Source organism: Panthera pardus, unplaced genomic scaffold, assembly GCF_024362965.1.
Source record: "Panthera pardus isolate Hobbes unplaced genomic scaffold, ASM2436296v1 HiC_scaffold_24, whole genome shotgun sequence".
In the NCBI taxonomy this organism is placed as follows: domain Eukaryota; kingdom Metazoa; phylum Chordata; class Mammalia; order Carnivora; family Felidae; genus Panthera; species Panthera pardus.
The window spans coordinates 12,185,566-12,202,625 of NW_026526810.1; the positions used below are offsets into that span (position 1 = coordinate 12,185,566).

Consider the following 17,060-nt stretch of genomic DNA (forward strand, 5'->3'; position numbering starts at 1 on the left):
ATATATTTGCTTTTGCATTAAATGCAATTTAGTTGCAATAAATGGGCTACACAAACATTCCCAAGTATTCTAATAAAAATCCTTAACCCAGTAAAAGGTTTTTAAAGCAGATGTGTACTGAGCTTGGTGGGACAGGGAACACCAGGAATCTAAAGAGCATTCCCAGGCAGCAAGCTCCCAGAGCTGGAAGGAGGTATCTGAGCTGGAAAAGAAGAGAGAGAAGGCAGAGGACGGAGAGGAGGGAGGCTGGGCTTCCCAATGCCCCACCTCCCCTCACGTGGACAGGAGGGACGCTGGGGGAGTAGGTGGTGTTACTGGTGCCTAAAAACGGGAGCTCTGTTAGAATCTCACCTTTCCAGCAGCCAGCCCTGCTTTTTACGGTAGCATCGATTCTTGTGTTTATCAGTTCCCCAGTGCAGCATAAAGGATAGAGATTTTGCCTTGCCTGTCTTCTAACTTTCTATTTTAAACATCAATCTCCAAGTGGAATTCTGATTTCTACAGACTCAGAATCTTCACCCTGAAAGGCTTTGGGCCTCTGCTTTTCGGAAAAAGTTGCCCAAACTTGGTAAACCAAGAAAACGAAAAACAGCATAAACCCTTTGCCGTTCTTCAGGTTTGAAGGGAGGGTTTTACCTGAATCCTTCTTTACAGACAGTACATTTCTCTGGTTCATCAACACACTTCCTACAGCTTGGGTGGCATTTAAGGCAATTTTTCTGACCTGGAGAAAAATGAGGAGAAGAGAAGGAGAAAAATAGATGTGAATCGAATCCGGGCAAAGAGGACTCTGGCATTTCAAAGCAGGGTTGCTGGCATAGCTCGTCACCGGTGTCAGCTTCCAGGAGGGATGATGGAGTGATAAAATAGCCAGGGCAGGCCCAGGTGTGGGATCAGAGGCCTCTCACCTCTCCTTTCTGGAGTAAATTAAAGTCCTTACACCATTTCGAGGCTTTGGAGTGGGCCCTTGGCAGAGGAGACATCGTCTGCTTCTGTTTATTTCAACAAGGACTAGAGCCAGTTCCTGGCTGACCAAGCTTGAGATTAATCAGGTGCCAGTCTTTATATATATATATATATATATATATATATATATATATATATATACACATACTTATACATATATACATATATATATGTCTATACGTACATATATATATGTATATACGTATAGACATATGTATATGTCTATATATATATATAAGAAAGTGACAGGATGGAGCCTGAAGAGGCCTGGGAGCCCTGCTGGTGCCTTCACAGGGGACTTTATTGAAACTTGGCAGTTACGTACACCAAGACATAAATCTACGATGCCCATCCCACCTCCTGGGGAAACGCTGGGTCTCCATGACTCCCATGTGCTTTTCCCTAAGTTATTATCTGGTCTTTCCCTCTGGCATCTCATCAACACCACCTGGCGTTGTGCCTGGAAACTAAGGGCTGCTTGCTGCCCTCTGTGCCTCCTCCTCAGGGCCCCGCACGTGGTATTACACACTCACTCAGACACACACACACGCACGCACGCACGCGTGCACGCGTAGCAGCAGCAGGTGTTCAGGGGAGACGCTGGGTCAGTAAGGGTGGCTGATTCTTGTCTTGGAAGCAGGGTGGGGATGAAGGAAACTCCACCCTGAAAGCAGGTCTGGCTGGCAGCCCAGGGGCAGGTGTTTGTAAAGGCTGTGAAACACATCTTGCAAGACTATTTGTTTTTCCTCTAAAGAGATTCTGGTTATTCGATGGCTTTATTTGTCTTTAAAGATTTCCTGGCTCCTTCTCCATAGGAGGAACACTAATGCCATCACAGGCTGGAACAATGAACCCTTCTGCCTGGCAAGGGCCTCTGTGGGAAGGCTTCCACCTGCAAATTGCCAATGTCAAAACAGTAGCTTCTTTGAACTGGAGGACTATCCTCCATCAATTTAACCCAGACCCTGTCTTTTGTCTCTTCTGGAGCAAGGTGAGTTGGTGACACACTGGCATGGGTCACGAGCCCCAGATCCCCCCCACCCATCTGCAAGACCAGGAGAGCACCCCCACTCACTGCTGAGTTCAAGTTCCACCTGTGCCATTACTAGCTGTGAGCATTTTGCCACCTCTCAGCTTTGTTTCCCCATCCTCAAGACCAGGAGAGCACCCCCACCTCTTAGGGGTGTGGTCACTACCTGTAAAATGGGCCACCAAGATTAACCTGTTTCTTCTGGGCCCAATTAACACTGGCCAGTAGGCTCCTCTGGGTTTTTGGAGGACTGAAAACCTTCTGCCCAAACTTGAATCCTGATTTCAGCTCAGCAGTTCTTCTGAGGAGGGGCTTTCCCCCAATTTTGACTACCCAGTCCATAAGCTGGTGCTGGATTCCCTGGGAAAATTCTCCCGGGAGAAGGGACCCCAGCCCCGAGCGGGGGTGGGGGGAGGGGGGAGGGACTGACTCATCACTTCTACGCACACAGACATGCACTTACTTTCATCGGCATAAAATCCGGCAGGACAGAATGTCACACAGGTGTTCATCTCCTGATGGTGATAGAACCCACGGCGGCAGGACAGGCACTGGGTTGGGCTCCTGCCCGAGCAGGTCTCACACCCCTTGTAGCACCGGCGACAGCGTCTCGCCGCTGTGTCCCCAAAGTAGCCTGGAGGGCACGTGTTCACGCATTTCCTGTGGGAGCAGAAGCCACAGAGGGCCTTTGCAACTCAGCCCCGCATGGCCCTTGGAGCCTGCAGCACCGCCAGGTCCTGCTGAGGCAGGATAGCTAGCTGGGGAGCAAATCCCAGCCACCCCTCTGCACCCCCAGCTTAGCAAAACTCTCAGGGAGCCAAGGCCTGGGGGTGAAGGTTAAACCATTAATGCCCATCATCCTGGTGAACACAGCTGAGAGATTCCTAAGTACCCAGGAGAGGATCCAGGACTTGGACAAGAACCCAGGAATCCTTTGTTTCAAAGTCTCAGTGGCACCTGGATGATGGTATTTGACTTTTGGAATTTTGAACTCTGCCAGAAGGTCACCGATGGTGCCCTTTGAGAACTAGACTCACTGGACAGTGCGTAAAGGCACCAGGCTGGCTGCCTGTGTACTGTGCAGGGCACATGTGGCTGTGTCTGGGAGCTCAAGCACACCAGGAGAGACATGCCCGCAGCCCTGCATGGCTGCACCATTGCTGGGGCCCCTGGTGGCCGCATGTCCCACCTTGTGTGGTTGTACCACTGACTGGACACCTGGGGCTGGGAGCTCTCCAGGGGCGGCCCACAGGGCTGACTTTCAGAACAGTGCTGGCCTCTAACATGGCATTTGTCTATAGTTCCCAAGTGGTCGGTCTTGGGATGCTCAGTCTGACCCATCTTTGTTTAACAAAATGGGTAGAAAACAGTTTATAAGCACAGATACCACAATGCCACAGCTTCTGATTTCATGAATTACTTTGTGATGAGGACCAGAAGTTACTAATACGTACAAAATTCCAAAGCAGTAAACCTCAATGTGATTTCCTTTTTGGGGTTTTACATTGATTCATAAGTAGGGTACTAGGCTGCGGGGGGCTGAGACAGCTTGAATCGGGTCACCTTAGCGGTATGCCGAGGAACTCCAGGACATGTGATCAGAAGTCCCAGCCCATTACCTGCTGGTCTTGGCACTCCCCAGGCTGAAGTGGACACAGTTCAAGCACTGGTCTGCATTGGGGCCATCACAGCCTTTGTCACCACACTCCGGATGGCACACACCTTAAAGACACAAGCATTTCCTTTCACCCAGAGAGATGCTTTGTCAATCAAATGCAGTCCCCTCAGACCCTGAGTCAGGTTGTCACAGCCTAGGCAGGTCGGGATTAGCTTCCCTAGAGAGTGGTGGATCTGCTGGGGCTGGACGGCAGGACCTCAGCTGGACAGAGTGCCCACCCCCATGGCAATCTGGCTATGGCTGAGAGCTGAGCCTAGCTCTCAAATGGGGCAGCCTGAGAAGGAAAACAGCCAGCGGTAGGTGGGGACCCAGACCCACAAAAAGACGAGCACTGTGAGATACCAGGAGAGAGGCTGGTGGTGCCTTCTTCGGGGCATTCCTCTGCAACAGGGTCATGATGCTGGCACCAGCCATCTCTCTAGATTTCTGACGTGAAGGACAAAGCAAGGCAATATGGGGCATCAAAGGCATCAGGGAAACTGCTGCCAAGCAGTGAGGATCATGGAAAGGATGGGAGAGACGATTCACTACATGCACTGGTGGGAATAGGATGGATCTGCAAGCCCAGGACCGCTGTATGGTGCTGTCCCGGGGCGGGGCTGAGCTGGGCTGGGCTGTTCCTGGGTGGGGCTGAGCTGGGTGGGGCTGCCCCTGGGTGGGCCTGGTTTGGGCTGGGCCTTTCTCTGCAAACCTTTCTGCTTCCCTCCCTCTCCTCCAAGTCCCCTGCCATCCTCAAATTCTGACTCTGGGGGCCTGTGTGTTGTTAGAAAAGTGTCGGAGAGAAATGTAGGGAGCTCAGTGGACTCTAGCAAGCCTCACTCTTGCAGGTGGTCTGCCCTGCAGGTGGGCCACACAGATGAGCCCAGTTAGAAATGTCTAGTGCCCTCAGGCCGGGGTGGGGCAGGTCCACAGATGTCCCCTTCACCTGGCCTGAAGGACGTGACCACATCATGCTGAAGACCAGCACTATGGTGGGACCGCCTGCCCGCCTCGCCCCTCACCCTCCTACTCTGGGCAATGGTTCCAGAAAACTGCCCCATGTAGGGAGGTGCCTGGTGGGGTATTACAAAGGCTTTGGAGTCTTTAGAAGAAAAAAGCCTTCTGTAAGGTTTGAGTTGTTGGAAAGGGTGGGGAGTGAGTTCAGAAGCAAAGAAGAGGTGATTTGCTGGCCACCAGCATTTCATGGGGATGCAGGCACAGACAAAAGTCCCCATTCTCTGTTGCCCACAATGGGTCTTTGCTGAGGTACACAAAGCCCTCTTCATTCGTCCTTAAAGGGCCTGTGGACCTTCCTAGTGTTAGACTCGGTTTATTTTGCTTCCCTCCCTGAAGGTTTACTGTTGTTGATATTTCCAAAGTTTTCATTGTGGGTCCCACTGTGAACCCCTTTCAAAGCTGAGCTTGTCCCTGGGAATGCACTGGTCTGGGCTGGGGAGGGCTCTGCTGCGGGTAGAGTTCTAGTGCACAGCCTGACATGCACGAAGCTTATCATGGAGGCTACCCTCACCCCGCCCCCTTCCCCAGCTCCAGACTGTCAGGCTATTTTGCAGTCAGTTCTCATTTGATTTGATTCTTCTCCACCTCATTCCAGGCCATTTCCAGATTTCCAAGCAAATCCTTGCTTCCTGGCACATTGTTTTTCAATTACCCACTGTGCAGAAGACACCTATGAGTTTGGCCACTGGGCTCTGACCTTCCACCCAGCCTGTCCCGTGGGGGCCTCAGGATACACCACCATGAGGACCATCTGCCTTCTGTAGTGGTTTCTCCCCAAGGCCAATGGAGGCAGGAGGTCTGTCTTACTTGATAAAGTAAACAGTTTCTTCAATCTTAAGGAGGTTTGGGGGGGACAGGGAAGAGACAGACCAATTTCCCTACTCTCTCCCAGCACGGGAGACAGAAGCTTCAAGAGGCTGGATCTAGAATAGGGTGTTTATTGCTATATTCCCAGCACCTAGAAAGGTGTCTGGCATAGGGCAGGTGCCAACTAAATATTTGCTGAGAAGCTGAAGGGTGAGAGAATGGATGAAAGAAATATGGGTGGAAATTGGGAAAGTGCAGGTAACCTCACCATCCACAAACAGAACAGTCTAGGATGTACTAAGAGAGGGATAGCCTTGGGAGAAGGCCTGGTTCATGGCATGTGGACTTCACCTTCCTCCTCCCTCCTGGGGCCTCTCTGTGGTGGAGAGGTTAGTTAATAACCCCAAGGGAGCCCCACGCAAGGCTGGGGTCCACCTAACAGTAACAGCAAAACCCCATCAGGGCATTTGGCTAACCAGCCGTGTCCAGCCCCAGTGAAGAGCATGGTAAGATATTGTCCAAGGCAGGACGCTTAGATGAGCGTCTGTAAGCACCTCTCCTACAGCTGTCTAGTTGAGTTGTCTCCAAAAGCCCAATGTCAAAATTCGCCTCTCGATGAATTGTTCTTGGATTAAATCTACCTGGTTGGTAGATTTACCACTTATCCTGCTTACTCTATCACTCCTAAGATTGTGTGTGTGTGTGTGTGTGTGTTTTTCTGGTACAGCTGTAACACATTCTCTGGGTAAGCATATGTTATTTTTGTTGCCATTTGTATTTGTTTTTCCTCTTTCCTCAATTAGCATGAAAATTCTTCAAAGACCCACTGCCATCCTGTGTCATTTCCCAAGGTTCCAGATACAAGGGGGAGTGTGATTCATGCACTGACAGTCTGCCAACTCCCACCTACTGGGTGTTAGAATGACACAGGCTTATTTGAAATCTCTACCTTAAATCTTTTGTGGAGAAAATCCAGGATTAAAAAAACAACCCACAAACAGGGGCACCTGGGTGGCTCAGTTGGGTAAGCATCTGCAGAGCCTGCTTGGTATTCTCTCTCCCCCCTCCCCAACCCCCCCCCCCCCGCCTCTCCCCTGCTAGTATGCTTGCAAGTGCTCGCTCTCTCTCTCTCTCTTCCTCTCTCTCTCTCTCTCTCAAAATAAATAAATTAACTTAAAAAAAAACCCACAAACAAATGTTAGAAAGCAACTTGGGAATTCTCAATGGCCTTTCTCATAAGACGCTTAGACCAGTTTCTGAAGACGCTTAGATACTTAGGAGGACTGCCTAAGTATCATGATCTTTCCCCTGCCGTTCATGCTGTCCAGGAAGAGTGTGCTGGCATGTCACTGGCACACCAGCAGACATGAAGTGGAGTGGCAGGGACAAAGGTGGCTTACTGCAGACGAGAGGTACGGAAGAGAATAACAGATCACTTTCACTGCAGGTCTGGTCTCTTCCCTGATGGCTCTATTCTGCTGGGTGAGTGCTAATGTGCCCAAAGTCCATGACCTGACACTGTCCTGCACTGGACATGCCACGTGTCCTGCGAATCAATTCCCCTGTGCCTGTTGAGCTGTCCTGGAATGTATCCAGGCAAAGGCTGCATGGGCTCTTGGCTTCCCTCAGTCCCGTGGGGCTGACTACACTGTCCCACACTGACCTTAGCTTCCCTTCATCCTCATGACATTCTGTCCTTCCCTGGAGGCCACTCTCTCATAGCAGCCTGAGCACCACCCTATGTCCTACCATCATCATCACACTACCTGGAATCACCCAGGACAGCCACTGAGCATCCCAGACCTGCTGAATCCACCTCTGAGGTGGGGCCCAGCCCTGGGCCTGCTCTTCAACCAAGCATCCTAGGTGGGTCACTGGGGCAGTCTTGCTCTCTGCCATGTCTGGTGCTTGCTCTCCAGGGACCTCCCGCTGCTCCTCAGCCACCAGGCGGCGCTGTCCCAGCAGGTAGGCCATCGACCCCAGCTTTCCCTGGTACCTCACCCAGCCCATGTGGCTACTGCCCCCCCCCTTCCTGCTGGACTCACCAGCCCCCCGATCTCTAAGCCCTCCTCTCTAAGTTGGATTTCCACACACTCTTTTACTTTGGGGACCCCAGACTCCACCACTACCTTGGATGCAGTGCTGTCCTGTGCCCCCTGCTGCTGGCCCCTGGGACCACTGTTCCATCAGACCTCTCTACCCCTTCCTGACGCGGTAACTGCTCTCTGGCACAGAGGGCCCAGGTGGAGTACCACCAGGCTGCACTCATCACCCCTGTGCACCTCTGCCCATGCCAGTTCTCCAAATTCTTAAGAACCTTCTTCCTAGTATAACCACCCCGGAAAATCCCTGCTTCAACCTGCTGCACCTCTGTGCTAAAACTGCAGAAAGCTGATAATAATCATGGGCCTACCTCAGAATCACCCTTCCCTCCACCCTGTCTCTTTCCCTGAGTTTCTGCCCTGAGGCTTATCTGTGACTGAGCTTCTGGAAGAGGCATGGACAAGCCCTTGAAAGTGGAATCTTTTTTTATTTTTTATATATTAAAAAAGATCTTTTTTAAGTTTATTTATTTGAGACAGGCAGAGACAACATGAGTGGGGGAGGGGTAGAGAAAGAGGGAGAGACAGAGAGAATCCCAAGCAGACTCTGCACTGTGAGCACACAGCCGGATGAGGGGCTTGAAATCATGAAATTGTGAGATCATGATCTAAGCTGAAGCTGAGAGTCAGACACTTAACCCACTGAGCCACCCAGGCGCCCCTTGACTATGGAATCTAACATGGCTGCTTCCTCCTCCCCTGCTCCTCCTCCTCCTTCTCCCCTCCTCTCCCATTGCCCTCCACATCACCCCACTCTTGCTCTCTCCCCATCTCTGGCTCTACCTGCTGTTACTGGCCTGCCCATCCCACTTACCCCAAGATTGTAGGGACCTTCCCCGAGAGTCAGGAACACTTTCCATTCCCACAGAGACATCCTCTATCCATCTAGGCCATACTTGGGAAAGACTAAGTGACTGGGGCTACAGGGCAGTCATATTGTGAGATTCCAGGACAGTGTAAGGGTAGAGTCAGTAGCAGATTTTAAGGGAAAAAAAATCAGTCCTTTATTAATAATTACTGAATCTTGCCACCATTTATAAATCGCAGGGGGAAACAGAGCAGATTAATCCATGCATAATTCAATGCTCCATTTTAAAGGAATGGTAGAAGAAATTTAAAATGGAATCAACTGTAATTTATGCTTGATATGTATCAGTGGAATTCTCCATTTTGTTACTTTTCTTTTTTCAGAAGCTATTAGATAATTCAAAACATCAATATCCTTAGATATCACCCATCATTTATCAAACAGCTGTAATATTTAGCTAAGCAAAATATGCCCAACCAGAAACTCAGCTTCTCACAAATCACTGTGGGTTGGTGCAGAGGGAAAGGAACAGCTTTCTACCTAATGTGCTAATCATGACTGCACCCAGCCCAGAGGCTAGATATGCCGAAAGCCCTCTCCAAGCTGCTGCCTCCATGCGGGCGCTGGAGGTCCAGAGCCAGGGGCACCTCCCACCTCCCAGCAATGGTATGGCTGGAGAAGAAGCATTTGCACGAGGCATCTTTACTTTCTGTGAGATTTTTTTTTTTGTTTAAGTAGGCTCCACACTTAGCATGGAGCCCAATGCATGGCTTGAACTCATGACCCTGAGATCAAGACCTGAGCTAAGATCAAGAGTCGGATGCTCAACCGACTGAGCTACCCAGGTGCCTCTCCTGTGAGATTCTTAAGCCCCTTCCAGTGGCATCAGTTATCTACTGACATTCGGAGCTAAGACTCTCTCCTGGAGTCTTCATCCCAGCTCTCAAGGCCAGTCAAGACCAGCACTGCAAGTTCCTCTCCTGGCTATCTGGCTATGCTCATTCAACTCAACCTTTCTGGGCCCATTTCGACCCTCATCCTTCCCACATTCTGGCCATAGGGACAGAAAGTGGATGGATTTGAGAGGGTCAGGAGGTTGAGGCATGAGACGAGGGACTCTGAAATAAGTGGGTGCCCCAGGAGGGGGCTCATTAACCAGGAGGCAAGTCCCAGTTCTGGTTGGGCATATAGAACCTTCTGTTTCCCAGCCTTGTAAGGTTGGAGAATACTTACTGGTTCGAAGCATACTTACTGGTCTGTAAGATATTAGGAGAGCCGTGGGTGGAAGGAGCTGTGTGGGTGTAAATTGCCATCATTATTACAACTTCCAGGAAGGGAGGAAGACCTACCATCACAATCCCCGCCTTTGCCAGGTATAGCCCCACGTTTTAAGAGCCAATAGTGGAAAACCAAAACTCGCTGAGGTTTGCTATCTCCCTCGGCTTCGGGTTCATTACCTGTGTAGTCTTCTTCGTCCTCAGGAACCTCGGCCTGGGGCGGTGATAGAGCGGCCTTGGGTGGCTCCAGCTCCGGGGTCGAAAGCTCCAGCATCCGAGAGCGAGACTGATGGGAAATGAAAGTGTTGTATGGGTGCTCCGCTGTGCCGTACAAGATGAGGCTCCATTCTTTCAATTTCCCTGGAAGACACCAAGCCCAGAGTTACCGGACAGCCATGAAACCTCCCTCAGAAAGTCCTTGAGGCGCCTGGCCCAAGGCTGCCATCACTCACAGAAGAGCCAGGCGCAGGGTTCCGCCTGGGGGGCTCTTCACCCACCATCTAGTCACCGGAGAACCAAGGACGTGCCGACTGCCCAGGCCATGTTCTCTGTCCCCCAGTCTCACCATGGCTCTGCTGATTGGCTTCCTTGCCCTCTGGCCTATCCAGTGGGTGGACCTGGGGCCTGGCCCTGAGCCTTGTCCCATTTCCTTCCAAATGTGAAAGCTGGATTCCATATACCAAGGAGTCCTGCTATTTGGATCCTTGACCCTGGATCACACGAAGATTGGTCTTGGGATCCTTCCTATGTAGCCCGCCAAGGTGGGTGGGAAGTGTGGTAGGGTGGGAATAGCAGTGCAAACCCAAATGTCCCCAGATGCTGGGTGTAGAGAGGATGTCCTCAAAAACGGCAGAATGGGGGCACCTGGGTGGTTCAGTCAGTTGGGCATCTAACTCTTGATTTCGGCTTGGGTCACGATCTCTCGGTTCGTAAGTTCAACCCCCACTTCAGGCTCTGTGCTGGCAGTGTGGAGCCTGCTTGGGATTCTCTCTCTCTGCCCCTCCCCTGCTCATGCTTGCGCACTTTCTCTCTCTTCTCTTTCTCAAAATAAATAAACTTAAAAAAAAAAAGCCAGGATGAATGGCACAGAGGCTGGATTGTGCATGGGGAAGTGAGAAGCTTGGGGAGGAGGGGTAAGGGCAGTGCGCCCAGCCATGAGTGAACAGGGGTGGGGACCCCACCGTCTACTTCCATGTGGGAATGATGGCCCATGCTGCTAGGTCTTCCCAGGGGTACAGAGAAGTGGAAATCTGGCCTGCAATTTGTAGGTGAAATCCCTGATCTTATAAAACACAGTAGAAGCCAAGTTAGATATGCCTGGGGCTGGCCCAGCTACACGCACCACGGGTCTGAGCTTCCCTTCCTAACTATGTGTTCCCAGCATTCAGGGAGGTGAGACCATATTGAGGAGGTCATTGCTGTTATTCTTGTGCAAATGAGAGGCTGAGGTCCAATGTGGCCAGCAGGGGACACACTGCTCATGCTGAAGGACTCACTGCCTCTCCACCCCAGCAACCATGCAGCTGTGAGCCACCTCAATGAACCCTCATGACAGGCCACAGTGACCCAAGCTAGGGACAGTGTCTTTGCCAGCTTTGCATCTGTGTCAGCTGGGAAAAATCTCTGGCTTCCTCTTCATTTTCTATCATTGGGTTTCTTGGCAATCGGAATGCTTTAGGTGACGGGAATTATTGCTCTGATTAGTCCCTAAGTGATTTGTCTTTTTATTGTCGCTTCTGTTCACACTATTCCACTTCTTTCCTCTGAATGGCAGGCCATCTGTCTTTAGATATCTGTCTATACACTATTTTTGCCACATGGTCAGCTCTGCCGGTATAACTTTATCTTTTATTCCAGTTCCAGGAATCCCTTGGACTCCCTAAATTCTACAACACGGGCTCCTGCTTGTCCACATACCCCAGAAACCTGTGGGCTAAAACCCATACTGTCCTAGGAGGACAGAGGCAGGACTGGCCTGCAAATACCAGGCCACACTTAAAACTTACTGTGTTGTACCCCCCCCTTTTTAAAAAATTTTTTAATGTTTAATTATTTTTGAGAGAGAGACAGAGTGCAAGCAGGGGAGGGGCAGAGAGAGAGCGGAAACACAGAATCTGAAGCAGGCTCCAGGCTCTGAGGTGTCCGCACAGAGCCCGACACGGGGCTCAACCCCATCAATGGTGAGATCATGACCTGAGCAGACTTAATGGACTGAGCCACCCAGGTGCCCCTTATTGTGTTCTTCTAAATGGTGTCTGATTTTGATTCAGTTACACAACGCAGCACAGAGCCACATTCTAGCCAATCAAGGTCCCAGGCCCCGAAAGCCTGCAGCCCTCAAGCTGTTCCAAGTCAGGCCCCATGTCACCTGGGCCTTTCCCGGACTGGCCAGGGCTAGAGGATGCAGGTCCTTGAATTTGCAAAAATATTCCTGAGCTATTTCCCAGTACATGGACTTCCAAAGGGCCTGGTTCTTTTAGACACTCCGTGACCATTTCCCTAACACCATGAGAAGCACTTCACCCGGGTGCAGGTGCAGAAAACACAGTCCCTGATTATGAACTGTCATCCGTTCTCAACTTCTGAAGACCAAATTAGAGCCAGATTTCAAAACCACAGAGGAGCCGGGCACGTTAACTGCAGGGTGAGGAACCGATTAAGGGGGAGCACGAGGACCACACGACAGGGAACAAGGCTCTGTAAGCTGTCATTTGAGTCAAGACCTGTTTCCGCCCTGTATCGTGTCTCCCAAAACACCCACGAAAGCCCTCACCACTAAAATTAGACTCGTATTTTCAGATATGGCTTTGGTAGGACAAACAAAAGAGGCTGCTCTGAGCTCAGGATCAGCAAGCACCCGGCGGAGGGAGGGGGAGCAGGAGGAATTCAAAGAAACCAAGACAGTAGATCCTCAAAGTTCTCAGCACAAGGAGAAAAATCATTTTTTTTCTCTCTGTGTGTGTGTGTGTGTGTATGAGACAATGGATATTGACCCACTTATTGTGGTAACTACATACAATCTAGGTAAGTCAGGTCATTATGCTAGACATCATAAACTTTTTCTTCTTTTTTTAAAATAGTTTCTTTTCAGGAAGCCTGGGTGGCTCAGTCAGTTGAGTGACGAACTTCGGCTCAGGTCATGATCTCACGGTTTGTGAGTTCAAGCTCCACGTTGGGCTCTGTGTTGACAGCTCGGAGCCTGGAGCCTGCTTCTGATTCTCTCTGCCCCTCCCCCATTCATGCTCTGTCTCTGTCTCAGAAGTAAATAAACATAAAAATTTTTTTTTAAATAGTTTCTTTTCTTTTTTTTTTAATGTTTATTCATTTTTGGGGGGAGGGGCAATGAGAGAGAGGGGGACAGAGTTTCCACAGAGGGCTCTGTGCTGACAGCAGAGAGCCGATGCTGGGCTTGAATTCATTGTGCAAGATCATGTCAGACCCTTAACCGAATGAGCCACCCAGGTACCCCTGTACATCATAAACTTCTACAATGCTGAGTGCCAGTCATATCTCAATAAAACTGAAAGGAAAAAAAATATTAAGAAACCAGCAGGAGGAGCTGCCTTGGGGTGGTAGGAGGGGAGGCTGCAGTTCAGGAATAGGAAAGAAACTTCATTTTTACTGTATTCCCTTAGGGACTGTTGGATTTTTGTTTTGTTTTGTTTTTAAGCCACAGCATTTGTTACCTTTCAGATATATAATTAAAAATTTGTTTTTTAATGTTTATTTATTTTTGAGAGAGAGACACACACAGAATCCAAAGCAGGCTCCAGGCTCTGAGCTGGCAGCACAGAGCCTGATGTGGGGCTTGAATCTACAAACTGTGAGATCATGACCTGAGCCGAAGTTGGACACTTAACCGACTGAGACACGCAGGTGCCCCTCACATATACAATTTGAGAAGAAATCTAAGTTTAATGAAGAAAAGGGGGGGGGGGGTGTATACTCAAAGAAAAAACATTAAAAAAACAGGATATTTGGGGCTTTGGGTTTATGTTTCTGAATAAGTAATAAATATGAATGAATATGAATAGCTAAAAATCCAAAAGTATAAAAGGGAATATGGTGGAAGTCTCCCTCTAGCCCTGTCCCCTGGCCACCATCTTTCTCATCACAAGCAACCCCATTACTTGTTTCTTATGTACCGTTCCAGAAGCATTTTATTCTTTTTATTCTTTACCAACAGATATGAGCATATATATTTTGTCCTGTCCCCTTTATCAACACACCTGCTACACCTTCTGCACCTTGCTTCTTCCATTAGCAAGGCATCTCGGTGACCTTCCCATCCCTGCAGCAGAGAGACAATGAATCATTTAACAGTCTCCTACTGGTGGGCATTTAGGTTGTTTCCAATTTGCAATTACGAACAGTGCTATAACCTTGGTCACATGAGGAGGGGCCCGGAGAGGTAGAAAGAGGTGTGTGTGGCCCGGTCCCCAGTGTCAGCTCCCTCCACGCTAACCATCCCCAGAGTTTGCCCTCGCTCTGGGGGAGATGAGACATGTGAATGTGGAAGAACCACAGAAAAGTAGAAGGAGAACATAGCTGGGGCTACCCCAGAGCAGAGACTGGGTCCACACTCGACAGAACTGCCGTCCAGGGGCAGGACGATTGAAAAACGTTGGCCTGCTTTGGACAAAGCATTTAGCCAGAATGTATTATTTACTATTCAGGACACTCAGCATGCCTGTTCAAGTTTACTGGGACAAAAAACCAAGCAGTTCCATTAATTCCTTAATTTCCAGCAGGGAGGTCTTAAAAGACATCCAAATCCAAATTCTTTGGTTTTTCTTTCCATCAGCCTCCTGAGATTGTAAAGAAAGAACAACAAATCCACCTGCTTAGCTGCTTGGGGCCAGCACTGTCAGGACTCTGCCTCCAGATGTCATCAGCAAAGCCCAGGCAACAGTAATTGTGTCCCAGGCACACGATAATCCTGGCTAATGCCAATAAATGGCTTTATCATCATTCACTATCTTCAGTGCAGCATTTCCCCTTGATGAATTGAATTGGTAATGAACAAACAGGATTATTCCTATTATCCAAAGGAAGAACCAGAATTAAGGAAGACTACGGTTGAATTTGCCAATAGGAAAGTACCAGCAGTAATAAAGCTTTTCTTTGCCTCATATTTTGAGTGAAGCATTAAAAATCCTTGAGAGGGGAATTTACAATTGGAGACAAAGAGGGTAGAAGTGGGGGAAAGTTTTTGTTAGGCTAAGAACTCTGAGCTAATACTTTGAATTCTTGGGTTTTCTTTGGGCATAAGAAGTTATTAACAATAAAGAATTTATTAATCCTCCCCCGCCCTTATATTGAAAACATGCAGGGAGAAATTCTTTAGTCAAAACATAGTAAAGAAAGAGAGGCCAAAAAAAAAAAAATTAAGAAAGAAATACATTTCAGTCTCCGCCCTCCCTCCAGCCCTAACCCAGTGGAAGTTTTTTCCACATAAGGGCCAGTGAACCTGACTTACAAAGTTAATGAAGTTTAATGAAGAGGTTTTGGTGGAAGGAATAAAAAAGGCTCACCTCCATCTGTTTATAAAAATATACAAAAACACTTTAAAGGGAGGATTTTATGGTATGTGGATTATAGTTCACTATATTTCAATAAAGCTATTATATGAAATACTGTATATATATATATGTATACACACACACACACACGTGTGTATTATAGACAGAGAGAAACCCCAACATTTACTCAATAAATTTAACACATAATTAAAAATGAACTTTAAGTCCACATTATGGCAACTAAGAGGGAGGAGAATAAAGGGAATTTAGGAAACAACGTGAAAAGGACAAGGAAGAGCGTCCACACATGTGGGCCACCATGTGTGCGCATGTAGGCGCACACACACGCACACCTGTGCATGTTTCCCTCAGAGCCCAGTGCAAGACAGGGGGGATGAGAGAATCTTCCCTACAATCTTGTAGTCATAAAAAACATTAAAGATGGTATTTTCAGTACCCGGAAAAGGATCTAAGAATCCTAAGAGCTAGTGTTCATTTAGGTGAAGGTAGACCAAGTACGAATTCAGTAAAAGAACAATAGTGGTCCTGTACGTCAATGCACAAAATAGCATTTTCCTTAATGGCTCCCTAAGGTTAGGTAGGATATCATCTTTTTAACGTTTTTTTTTTTTTGCTTTTTTCAAAGTAATGAATTAACAGTTTGAAAAGTCAAGCAATGGTACACAGTCTAGACCAATGGTACACAGTCTAGTCTTTCCGTTACCGCCCCCTCCCTCTCTGAGTCCTTTTTTGGGACACGGTATCTTTTCACACTCAGAGCGTCTATTCTAGCACTTAGTACCTCATTGCTTGATTAAATGTGTGTATGCTATGTCCTGGTTTCTCAGGTTTTTTTTTTTTTTAAGTTCATTTATTTATTTTGAGAGAGAAAGAGAGAAAGAGAGAGGGAAGAGAATCCAACAGGATGCACACTGTCAGTGGAGAGCCCAATGCGAAGCTCCATCTCACGAATGTCAGATCAAGACCTGAGCTGAAATCAAGAGTCAGATGCTTACCCAACTGAGCCACCCAGCGCCCTTGGTTTCTCAGTTTTGGACACCATCCAGTGACATCCTACCTAGGATATGAAAGAGAAGCCCCACTCTCACGCCATCCCTCATATACTCACATCCTTCCCCATATACCCAACACTCTGTTGACATGATTTCTTACTGGGTCAGTATTCAGTGTCTTCTCCCCCACCTTCCTCCCATTTCATTTTGTGGGAGATTTCCTCAGGGATTCTAACCTATCTATTGACTTCCTAAGTTTTGCCTCACGCTTAAAATTTTCAAAGTATTTATCTGGTTCTCCCAATGTTCTTTTTTTATAATACAGAATCCTGTTCTTGGTTTATAGATGAAATATTTTCTCTTCTCTTCCCTGAGGACACCTATGAGATAACGGAATTTATATATTGGTCTCTGCCCTGGTTCCTGGTACAGAGCTCCTGAGACCCTTGTTATTTCCTAAGTGATAAGGACAATAGGAACATCTCTTGTTAAAACATTTGTCTTTGACCCTGTCCCTAACACAGGACTCCTAAAACCCTTGCAAACTCCTAAGTGATAATAAGGAGCATCCTTTGTTCTCTGGAAGTGACTCTGGGCGAGCTCCTGGATGAGGGTTGGTCACCAAAAAGACTAAGCTAAGATTAGTAGCTTGGAATCTTCAGCCCTGCCCCCAACTTCTCTAGGGAGGGGCTAAAAATAAAGATATTAACGGACTATGCCTATATGAGAAAGCCTCCTTAATATCCCAACAGTATGTGGTTTGGTGAACTTCTAGGTCGGCAAACACACACCAGGAAAATGGCGCACCCCAACTCTGCACGGATGGAAGCTCCTACTCTCAGGGCCCTGCCAGACCTCGCC

The 17,060-nt window shown here is 48.4% G+C and overlaps 1 protein-coding gene across 2 annotated transcripts in view; it reads right to left on the minus strand.

Annotated features, from left to right (window-relative positions):
- The window catches only part of PCSK6 (proprotein convertase subtilisin/kexin type 6), a 191,294-nt gene that overhangs the window by 16,243 nt on the left and 157,991 nt on the right, over positions 1 to 17,060 (minus strand). The window contains exons 14-18 of one of the 2 annotated variants that reach the window (XM_019460080.2): positions 9,845 to 10,024; positions 9,640 to 9,678; positions 3,616 to 3,718; positions 2,460 to 2,656; positions 637 to 724 (exon numbers count right to left, since the gene is read on the minus strand). In XM_019460080.2, coding sequence (XP_019315625.1) covers positions 637 to 724; positions 2,460 to 2,656; positions 3,616 to 3,718; positions 9,640 to 9,678; positions 9,845 to 10,024 — 607 coding nt within the window. The remainder of the gene's footprint in view (positions 1 to 636; positions 725 to 2,459; positions 2,657 to 3,615; positions 3,719 to 9,639; positions 9,679 to 9,844; positions 10,025 to 17,060) is intronic. The other variant, XM_019460081.2, reaches the window with a different exon arrangement.